This window comes from Sorex araneus, chromosome X, assembly GCF_027595985.1.
Source record: "Sorex araneus isolate mSorAra2 chromosome X, mSorAra2.pri, whole genome shotgun sequence".
Classification (NCBI taxonomy): domain Eukaryota; kingdom Metazoa; phylum Chordata; class Mammalia; order Eulipotyphla; family Soricidae; genus Sorex; species Sorex araneus.
This window is the reverse complement of record NC_073313.1, coordinates 235,991,891-236,004,112: the sequence shown is the minus strand read 5'-3', so window position 1 is coordinate 236,004,112 and position 12,222 is coordinate 235,991,891. Positions and strand designations below refer to the sequence as shown.

The window sequence follows — 12,222 nt, the reverse complement described above, 5'->3', positions numbered from 1 at the left end:
CAGCAGCCATGCCCATACACAAAGCCACCCCCATGCCTCCAGTCAGACTGCCCAGTTAAATATTCTGGATTTTCTGGAGGGACATAACCTAGCTCGACAACATTGATATCCCAGTAGTAACACACCAGATTGGATGGGATATAACATGGATGTCAACCAACCTGGACTAACAAAAAAATGTTAACATAGGTTTAACTTACAATAATAGCTTAGTAAACCCTCAGATAGGACTTAATGTCCCCATGCGAGGATGCAACAATTTTCACAAATTTTCTTCTATGAAAATATTTTTTGTTCATTCTGTCAGCCATTTAGTGGTAAGTAACAAGCAATATAAAATAAATTATTGCAGGCCTGCAACAGGGGCAATCTTGAGGGATGGTTCGGAAAATGAAGACCATGGTAGAGGGAAAGTGACAAAGGAGGTGGGAATGATGTTGAATACTGAATGCCTAGAACAAATCATCATGAACAACTTTGTAAACCATGGTATTTAAAGGGGGAAAAAGAAATGCTGCTGGAAAAAAAATGAAAATGATCACAAGATTATAATAAACTAATATAAAACATTCTTTAAATGATAATACTGCAAAAAATCAAATTTCTTCTGTAAGATTCTCACAAATATAATAAGGTTTTCCCAAAACCTTATTTGGTAGCCACAGAAGAAAGATTTTAGCTCCATTAAATTCAAAATTTTGCAAACATGAATGAGCTGTCCCCTAATATTACATGGAAGTAATCACACATAGGGTGACTAGCTTCTTAGTAAAAGTTCAAAGAAACACATTAAGCTTATATATCATGCCTATAATAGTGAATCTAATCATTACATTTACCCTCTCTAGAGAAGAAGGAAAAATAATGATTTTGAACATTTTAAATTATACACAAATAGGGGGCTGGAGCAATGGCACAGCCGGTAGGGTGTTTGCCCGGGTTCGATTCCCAGCATCCCATATGGTCCCCTGAGCACCGCCAGGAGTAACTCCTGAGTGCAAAGCCAGGAGGTAACCCCTGTGCATTGCCGGGTGTGACCCAAAAAGCAAAAAAATAAAATAAAATAAAAAATAAATAAATTATACACAAATAAATACATAGCAAGTGAAAGACAGCTGATATTCCTAGATCAATGATGTTCAAAGTACCAGTCTTAATATCTTAGGTTTGTTGTGAGAACTGAGTAAAATAGTTTAAGTGTCTACAACAAAGCAACTCTGAAAAGGTCATTCTGTTTTTCCTTTGCCATATGTTAACTCTGAGGACATAAGCTCAACTTTTATTATTTGCTCTTCATAGAGCAGTAATATTCCTGATTTGAAAAAAAATGAAATACAATTCATAATATTATTTTAAAAGGAAATAATCATGAGCACATTAAAAACATTTTGTTTAGAAAAGTTAAATTCGATAACTTTATATGGAAACTGTAAGTTAATTTGAAAAAGAGCTAGAAGCGAAAATATTTGTAACTTTGCATTTATACTTCCATCATCCAACAAATAGTACTAACCCCTTTTATCATGTGGTAGTCACTTGTAATTATAGGTGGTTTCCCCACCTCCCCCAGCCACCCCTTTAACCGAAGATTTTTAATTAAACTTGTATGCTATAGAATATCAGAGAAAATGCTAACCTGGATTCTGGCTATAAAACGGCCCTCCGTTCATCTGGTTCTGAAGACTTGTCTGTGAAGTTATGGATGGAGGGCGTCTATAGGGCAAAGACCCCCCGATTGTTGGGGGAGTATGGCGAGCAACAGGTCTATTCATACTGTAGAACTGAACAGGATGACCTGGAAAACAGACACAAAACATAAATTTGTCATTAAAATAAAATTCTTTATCATAATAAAAAATATTTTAATATAATGCCTGATTATTATTATTATTAAAAATAATACTATTTAGATCATAGGTATCTGACAAGCAGATTGAAAGGAAACACTTATTGCTCAGCTAATGTTACATCAAAGTGCAAAAGCGGGAATACAGATGAAGAAGAACATGACTAAGTAGGAAAAGCTACAGAGATGATTACTATTACTTTAATAAATTATAAATTTGGCAGGGGTTTTTTTGCTTTTTTTTTTGCTTTTTAGGTCACACCCAGCAATGCACAGGGGTCACTCCTGGCTCTGCACTCAGGAATTACCCCTGGCAGTGCTCAGGGGACCATATGGGATGCAGGGAATAGAACCCGGATTGGCTGCGTACAAGGCAAATGCCCTACTCACTGTGCTATCATTCCAGCCCCAAAAATTTGGTAGTTTTGAAATCACGATCAATTAAAATTACTTGCTCAACCCTGATAAAGTCACTGAATACTGAAAACAAGATCACATTTGGAAAAGTCAAAGAAAATATATCTGAAAGTCCTATTCAAAAATAATAGTAGAAAATTATTATCATACTGGTTCCTTGTTTATCCTAATTGTCCTTAGATCCCCGGCCCACTTCCCCCCCATACACACACACACACTCTTGTGGCAAGCTTCCAACCACTGGTCAGTCCTCCGGACCCTGTTTTTCCTGACTTTGTATATTAGTCTCATACAATATGTTTTTTATATCCCACAAATGAATGTAGTCATTCTATATCTGTCCCTCTCCATTGGACTCATTTCACTCAGCATGATACTCTCCATATCCATCCTATATTTATAAGTAAATTTTATGACTTTATTTTTCCTAACAGCTGCATAGCATTCCACTGTGTACATATACCACAGTTTCTTTCTCCAATCCTCTATTCTCAGGCCTTCAAGTCATTTCCAGATTCTGGCTACTGTGAATAGCACTGCAATGAACATAGAAGTGCAGATGATGTTTCTGCCGTGCTTTTGGGTTGCCAGGCTATATTCCCAGAAGTGGTATTGCTCGGTCAAATGGATCTCTGGTTTTTGGAGGCATGTACACATTGTTTTCAAAAAAAGATTGGACCAGTTGGCATTCCCACCAACAATGAAAGAGGTTGGTGCCAGATCTGTGCCAGTACTGCTTACTCTTGTTCTTTTGGATGGGTGCCAATCTCTGTGATATGAGACAATATCTCATTGTTGTTTTGATTTGCATCTCCCTCAAGATTGGTGATGTAGAGCATTTTTTCATGCGCCTTTTGGTCATCTGAATTTCTTACTTGAGGAAGCTTCTGTTCAAGTCTCCCCATTTTTTTATGAGGTTGGGCTCTGTGTGTGTGTGTGTGTGTGTGTGTGTGTGTGTGTGTGTGTGAAGTTCTACCACTACAGTATATACATTGGATAGTAACTCCTAATTAGTTGGGTATTGGGTAAATAATTTTTCCCATTCCGTGGGCTGTCTTTGTATCTTAATCACTGTTTCTTTTGAAGTGCAAAAGCTTCTTAGTTTAATGTTAGTCCCATTTGTTTATCTTTTCTACTTGCTTGGTCAGTGGTGGTGTTTCATCTCTGAAGATGCCTTTAGCTTAAATGTCACAGAGGGCTTTGCCTATGTTTTCTTCCACGTATGTTATGGACTATGGACTCAGATCTGATGTTGACATTTTTAATACATTTGGATCTGACTTTTGTGCATGGTCTGGGTTCATTTTTTTTTTTTTATATGTAGCTGCCCAGTTTTCCCAGCACTTGTTGAAGAGGCTTTCCTTGCTCCACTTCCTATTTCTTGCTTCTTTATCAAAGATTAAATTATAAATTTGAGAATCTGTGTCACAATATTCAACTCTATTCCACTGGTCTTCGGGTCTGTCTCTATTCCCATAATTACTACCACTTTGTAGTACAGTTTGAAGTTGGGGAAAGTGATGCCTTCCATCTTTTTTTTTTCCCCCAAGGATTGCTTTGGCTCTTCGTGGGGGTTAGTATTTATATTGCAAACCATAATGCCCCAAAGGAGAGAGACAGACAGCCAGAGGAGGGGGGAAGGGGCAGAGAGAGAGAGAGAGAGAGAGAGAGAGAGAGAGAGAGAGAAACATAAGCGACTGCCATAGAGGCAGACAGGAGTAGGGGCAGGAGGGAAACTGGGGTGGGGTAGGAGGGAAACTGGGGACATTGGTGGTAGAAAATGGTGAAGGAACAAGAATTGGAACAATATATGACTAAAACCCAATTATGAACGACTTTGTAACTGCATATGTCACTGTGAATCAACGTTTAAATATCAATTAATTTTGAAAAAAAATTAAAAATTCAGGGCAGCAGTCATTTGTTTAAAGCAAAAAAAATTTTCAGCAAAATTAATATGTAATTCTAAATCTAGTATCTTTTTAGTCAATCAAAAATATCATTTCCATAGCTAAATTGTTATATCTTAAAATGTTAAAGGAATTAGTAGTTATGAAAAGCTAGATACAAAACACACATCAACATATAATCCTCAGAGCTGTACATATTAGAAATTTCACTCTATTTTTTCCTCTGAGTACTTTAACAGATAATGCCAGCTAAAAACACCCTCTACTATTCTATTCAATTTATAAATGCAATCCAGTTTCTAAGTTTTATCTTTACTCCATTCCTACTTAAAACCAGTCGGCACTCACCTTGCTAGTTCAATTACCAGCACTGCATGCTATCAAACCCCACTCCCAGCACTGACTACTAGGACCGTTATGACCCCTAAGCACCATCAAAATAGTCTACATAAGAATTAAAACGAGGGGGGACCCTCTGCGCCTAAAGACTTTGATTCCAGAGATCTAACACATTTGGGCATCCAGCGCAGCATCCAATAGCAATGCACTGGGACAGCGAACTGGGCTACAACTCTGTGCTGCCGGGGGTGGATTTTCCCCCCCCCACCCTATCTTCCTGCATGGAAAGCGGCGGGCTGGCGGCACCCATGTGGCAGGCGCCATCTTCTAGACTCCAAACCCAGAGGTATTCGGTTTTTACTTTTGGGGCTCCCAGGAACTCATGGGAAGGGGGCGTAACCAGCACGCCCTCGGCCCAGGTAAATCTGGAGCCGCTGAGCGCGAATCGGACCCTCTGCGCCAAAAGACGTTGAATTCAGAGACTTCTTACAGCAATGCACTGGGACTGTGAGCTGGGCTGTGTAATTTCTGGCAGAATTTTTCCTGGACTTTATACAGAAATCCAAAACATTTATAATTGTCAGCAATGTGAAATGGTTCCTTTTGAACAGGTCTGACTTGGGGGGGAAACTCCAAATAATAACAGTAAGTTTTTGTTGAAATATTGAAGGTTTTTAATGTAGCAGCCACCTCTCTGGACTGTGAATTAAGCAAAAACCCCACGCTGGCTGACGCGGCGTGGCGTACACCATACTATGAGGTGCAGGAAGGTGGATGAGGGTGAAAAGAAAAAAAAAAAAAGGGAAAAGGAAAAAGGAAAAAAAAAAACAGAGAGAGAGTTATGTACTTGTAGCAGTGGGGCTACATATCTCTTCATTTCCAGCAATGGAAAACTAATTTTCAAATGTAGTAGGTCTGTCTCTCTTGAGTGGAAACTCCAACAACTATAGTGAGTTTTGTCTTGAATTATGGAATGTAATCAAGGTAAAGAAAAAATGAAGTGAAATTCATTAGTTATACAGTAGGGGGTAGGGGGTGGGGGCGGGGGGTATACTGGGGGTTTTGGTGGTGGAATATGGGCACTGGTGAAGGGATGGGTGTTTGAATATTGTATAACTGACATATAAACCTGAGAACTTTGTAACTTTCCACATGGTGATTTAATAAAAAGTTAAAAAAAAAAAAACAATTAAAATGAGGGGCTGGAGAGATAGCACAGCGGGTAGGGCGTTTGCCTTGCACGCGGCCGACCCGGGTTCAAATCCCAGCATCCCATATGGTCCCCTGAGCATGGCCAGGGGTGGTTCCTGAGTGCAGAGCCAGGAGTAACCCCTGTGCATCGCCAGGTGTGACCCAAAATGCAAAAAAAAAAAAAAAAAAAAAAAGAATTAAAACGAAAACAAAAAATGAATCAGCTAAAGGCCAACTCTTAAAAACAGAGTAACAGAACAAATATCCTGAGATAGGAAGAGGAAAGGGCAGATTCATGCAAGGGAGCAGAAAGAAGTATAAGTAAAAAAAGAGGGAAGAAAAGAGGAGATAAAATAAGTAAAGAAGGGGAAAAGAAAGGACAAAGGAAGAATGAGAAAGGTGAAAAGAAAAATCAAAGCACTTTCAACAAATTCTTATCCATAAACTTCATAAGGTTTTACATAATTAAAATTTGTTTTTAAGGACTTCATAAAATGTACTGAACTTGGAATCATTAAGAATATTACAAAAACATTCAAGATATACCATAGTACCTAATCTTATATGTATCAGTGTATCACAGTCATCCCATTGTTCATCAATTTACTCAAGCGGGCACCAGTAACACTCAGCCCTGAGATTTTAGCAGCCTCTCCTTACTTGTCTTTCCCAACTATTGGAGGCCCTTTCAGGGTCAGGGGAATGAGACCTATTGTTACTGTATGTAACAATCTTATATGTAACAGTATAAAAACCTAAAATATCTTTAGTGTTATATATAAAAAAAAAAATCTGAATACTGAAGCTTAAATATAATCCACTGGCAACTCTCTGCAATCACTATAAAAAAATAAAAAGCACAAAGCTAACAAATTATTGTTTAAAGGTACATTTTATAACTTAAATAACCAGATATAAATGTATTATTGGTGTTTTAATAATCAGCAGCAAACTAATACAAACCTAGGATCAATTTTTTGTTTTGTTTTTTAGTTTTTGGACCACATTAGGCAATGCTCAGGGATTACTTCTGACTCCACTCAGGAATTACTATTGATAGTGCTTAGGGGACCATATGAAATGCTGGGGATCAAACCCGAGTAAGCCACATGCAAAGCAAACACCCTACCTGGTGTACAATCACTCTGTCCCTTAGGACTGATCAAGTTTAAAACATCTGATAACAATGTAATGTAGTGATTTTTATATTGTTCTAATCAAAAATCTCAACTAACAGATTCTCAGCTATACTGAGCAAATTCAAAGACATTATGTAAGACCTATTGTAATAGGTCTATTAATAAAAATATTAAGATAAACACTTTGTGATCTTTAAAACAAAACTACATTTTAATTACAACATACCTAATTAAAATTCCATAGAAGAAACTGAACAAAATATTTATGACTTTAAGTATGGTAGAGTTCACAGATACGATATTAAGAATATAATTCAGAAAAGAAAAACATCAACAAAATTCACTTAATCAAAATGAACTTCAGCTCTTTGAAAGACATTATTAAAAGAATGAAAATAAGCAGAGGGTGAAACAGGAAGTTGCTGGCCACCCCAGCTTGACTCCTTCCAGCCCCAACCCCAATAAAAGGAAGCAAAACAGCATCAGGACACTGTTTGTTCCTTAAAATTAACATTTTTGCCCCAGGTTTAGGAGGCCCCATGAAAGATAAAGGTCCTACGTGGCCATTCACTTCTTTATCTCTTCTTAGCTCACCAGGAACATACAAAGACATCCTAACTCCAACCATCTACCCACACAATAACACATGAGAAATACCTTTAGCTGCAAAAGTCACAATGGAAAAGCAACACAGAACACCCCCCCCCCCCCCCCCCCCCCGCCACAGAAGATGGTAGCCCTGATGAACTCAAACAGGTATAACAAGATATATAACCTTTCTGATAAGGACTTTAGAAAGGAGATGTTAAGGAGCTCAAAAAAACAACGGGATAGACCGCTAATAAAACAAAACAGGATATAAGAGCAAAAATCAGAAAACTGCAACAGCAGTGACGGAACAGAAAAAATCTGGTAGGCAAAATGAAAAATTCACTGGAAGACCTCACGGCAGAGTAACAGCCACTGAGGACAGAATTAATGAGCTCCAAAATGAGAAAATCTCCAGGTAACAGCATTAGATGAAAAAAGGCCTCAAAATAAAATAAAAGCTGTCAGAGAAGTTGGGGATGAATTCAAGAGGAACAACATAAGAACCATCGGGCTTCAGAGGGCCAAAAGGCAACCCTGGTGAAGAAACAACAGTCAAAGACATCATTGCTGAGAAGTTCCCAGAGCTGGAAAGGGCATGCACCCACACCTAGGAGGCCCAAAGGGTACCAGCTAAAAATATATTCAAATAAAAATAATCAAAAACACATCCTAATCAGAATGACAAAAACCATAGATAGTGACAGAATAGTGAAAGCATAAGATCAGAGATGGAAATTAGATCTACCTAAAAAAATACTCCGGTCCCGAAAACAGTAGCTGGGAATTGTACTAAGTACATAAATAAATAAATAATCTCAACGAAATAAACACCTCACTAAGAATACTTTACCAGCAAGACTCTCATTCATATTTTAAGGAACAAAACACAACTTCCCCGATAAATAATATATCAGGAACTTCAGGCTCAAAACCATCTTTATAAAAACTAAAGGGGTTACTTTAAGACTAAACAAATCCCACAAACACATCAAACTCCTGAAGAAAGATAGCAAAAAACTCCCTAATAATAATCTACCAATGGCTTTACTGTATGAATTAAAAGGGACAGAGTGACAGCATGAATTAGAAAACTGAACTTAACATTCTGCTACCTGCAAGAAATACATCTGAATAGTCAAAGCAAACACAGAATAAAAATCAGAGGTCAAAAGATAATTCTTCAAGCAAACAGCTCCCTCAAAATCAAAATGACAAGGGTAGCTATACTAGTATCAGATGACACAGATATCAATATGAAAAAGGTTATACAAGAAAAAGTCATTTCTAATGATCACATGATATGTATATCAAGAACTCAAACTCCAAAATATATTTATGTGCCTAATGAGAGACCAGCAAAATACTTAAAACAAGTGCTAATAGACTTGAAGAAAAATATTGACAGCAACACAACAGTAGTAGTAGACTTCAACATTGTTCTGTTACCTCTCAACAGATAAACTAATGTTCAGTAAGAAAACACTTGCTTTGAAGGAAGATATGGAAGAGAGGAGTTTAGCATAGGGCTTTTCATATTCAAAAAGCTATATGGACATTCTTATCCAATGCACAGAGTCACTCTCTGTGGAGCATGGTGACAGGCACTGGAGAGATAAGATCTGACCTTGCAAAAAGGCCCAGAAGTGAAACCTTGCAAGAAGGAGTATCTGGGTGAAGTTGGCAAGAACAGGGTGTCAGCCAGCACCAGGTGTTTGGCCTTGAACCTCACTCAACCCCCTAGTTACATGAGTCCTAGACACAGAACTGTCACATATGCTTAGCAAGTAATCCTAACTGCAGCATCTAGCCTTGATTGGGAATGGACCAGGTCAAAGCAGAGTTGGAGAGGTAATACACCAATAATGCTGAACTTCATGTGTTTAGACTTTCTTGTTAGCTGAGACTCGCTATGAAATATGTATATGTATGCATTTGGCAATAAAGTGAACAGCCATCAGCTGATCCCAGAGGGTTTTTCTCCACGCACCGGTCAACCTTCACCCCATGTCTGCCCAGAGCCGGTGAGCAACATATCCAGGCACACTGGGGGAAAACTGTTCCCCAACAACTGTCCAAGATAAAACACACAAAACACGCCTCCACAAAGTTAAGAGGATAGGAATTATACCGTCTTTTCAAACCAGGATGCTTGAAAATAGAAGTTAATCACAAACAGGAACAGAGAAACAATTCAAACATCTGAAAATTAAACAGCTTATTACTGAACAATGAATGGGCCAGAGAGCAAACAGAGGAAATTAAGAGTACTGGAAACAAATGAGAATGAGAATACTACCTACTAGCACTTGTGGGACATAGCAAAAGTAGTGTTAAGAGGGAAGTACATCGCCATGCAAGCATTCCTCAGAAAGGAAAGGCACACAAAAATAACCTGACTATATGACTTAAGAAACTAGAAAGTAAAGGAATGTGGTGCCAGCAGGTCAATCTGTATCTGTGGGGTGAGCGCATTAGTAGCCTGATGGTGCCTTCAGGCTTCCTGATACCCCAGAATTGTCTCTGTGCCTCTGGTCGGACCCCAACACCTTGGGACAAGTTTGCAGAGAAATTAAACGGCCAAAAGTTAAGATTGTGGGATCCACGCCCACAAACCACCTCTGGCTTAGCTACACTTACCTCTTAACACTGCATTATGGTTTACAATTCAGGTACTAAGAGTCATCATGTTTGTTTAGGGCATTCAGTATTTTTATTGGGAAGGGAAGGCTGGAGTAGCTTTTATAACTGGGTGGCAGGTTTGGGGTGTAGACATGACTGCTGAGACTTCCAGAAGTACAGGGAGATGAGGGAAGCAGTCCACCCAAATCCAAGAAAGCCTGGAGATTTCAGTTACAATATCCACACATCCGAATTTTCAACAGGTTAATATCTCAGTGAGTGAAGTTAGTCAGAGGGAGAAAGAGTGACACAGAATGATCTCTCTTATATATAGGATATAAATAAATATAATGATAGAAAAATGAATATCCAAAACCAATGGAAAAAAAGAACATGAAACAAAGATATTTCAGTAGAAAATAAGCCAGTTGAGAAGACTAGAAAGGACAGGGAGTAAGCAACATCGACAGTGGAGGGAAAACCTGTGTTCACACAAAAGTCAGTATTATGTATGCATCAAGGTTTGGTAATTTTATTCATATAATAATCACTCAAATTGAAATAATACGGGAAAGGGATAAACAAATTGTGGTATACTCATATAAAAGAACATTGCTCAGTAATAGAAAATAATGAAACATGCAACAACATGGATAAATATAAAAGGTATTACGTAAAAAAATGTAAAAGACCACATACATAAAAATACATAGGCTTCCACTTACACAAAAATTTTACAAAGGTAAAACCTTAGACAAAAACAGACCAAAGAGTTGCTAGAAGTCAGAAGTGAAAAGGAAAGAATAACTACAATAGCACACATAAATAAAACTTGGGAATGATATGTATTCTGTTCTGTATTTTGACTGCTGTTGTGATTATATCACTCTATATACTGAGCAAAACTGATAGAACTACACTAAAAGGATACATTTTATTGTAAATGAATTATACCTTTAAAAAACTAAAGAAAAAAATTCTCGGTAACTCAAAGACACTATGAAAAAGATTATACTGAAATAAACTATTAAGAAATTTACTTTGCTCTATGTTTCTAAAAAAAACATAATTACCAATTCATATACCAAATGTTTATTCAGTGCTAACAATTTAAACCTGTTGCTAAATTATAATTTCTATTTTCCTTTTTGGGTCACACCCGGTGATGCACAGGGGTTACTCCTGAGTCTGCACTAAAGAATTACTCCTGGTGGTGCTCAGGGGACCATATGGGATACTGGGAATCAAACCCAGGTCGGCCACATGCAAGGCAAATGCCCTACCTGCTGTGCTATCATTCCATTCCCGCTAAATTATAATTTAATTATTAAAATTTTTATTCTCAGGTCGGAGTGTCCTTTTGGGTTCTAAGACCAATTTTAAAATGTGTTTATACTGATGCAGGAGTATAACAAGACTTCTATATCTAACAAGCTAAAAGGATTTAACAGAGTTGTATGCAAATCAAAGAAAATTCGTGTTTTTATTTATTCACTGCTGAAAGCTTTTCTTAAAAAGTCCTATTTAGGGGCCAGAATGATAGTACAGTGGGTAGGGCATTTGCCTTGCATGTGACCAACCCTAGTTCGATCCCCGGCATCCCATATAGTCCCCAGACCACTGACACGAGAAATTCCTGAATGCAAGCAGGAGTAACCCCTGAGCACCCCTGGGTATAACCCAAAAAGCCAAAAAAAAATTTAGAAACTATTTATTCATGCAAAATTTATATTTGCTAAAAGTGTTCTTTAAAACATTAGAGTAGCATAACTGGTTAGAGCAGCATAACTGAGCATATATATATACATATAGTTTCTTGGTAGCTCAGATGATGTGTTCACATTTTTATAATAAAACCTGTTTACTAATCACTAGCATCACTATTTTAACTTCACAAAATAAATTTGGGGTTATGTATTTTATTTGTTTTTAATTAAGACACTAAGATTTTAAAATTTGTTCATGACAGTTTCAGGAGGACTCTCATTGTGAAATAATTCACCAGTCAACACTAAAATCTGAAATTCCTTAAAAATTCCCAAAGCTGTTACAATCAGTGATGAATCCTGTTAGAATTACAGACTTTATTATATAACATAAATCTTCAAATTACTGGCAGATTTTTCATTGTTTTAATGGTTTAACCTGTAATAAACAATACACCCAACAA

At 37.5% G+C, this 12,222-nt stretch overlaps 1 protein-coding gene across 27 annotated transcripts in view; it reads right to left on the bottom strand.

The window, feature by feature from the left end:
• Positions 1 to 12,222, bottom strand: part of ABI2 (abl interactor 2) — a 112,190-nt gene that overhangs the window by 37,848 nt on the left and 62,120 nt on the right. For all 27 annotated transcript variants that reach the window (XM_055119885.1, XM_055119882.1, XM_055119883.1 and 24 more), the window contains one exon: positions 1,637 to 1,795. In XM_055119885.1, the coding sequence (XP_054975860.1) occupies positions 1,637 to 1,795 (159 nt within the window). The remainder of the gene's footprint in view (positions 1 to 1,636; positions 1,796 to 12,222) is intronic.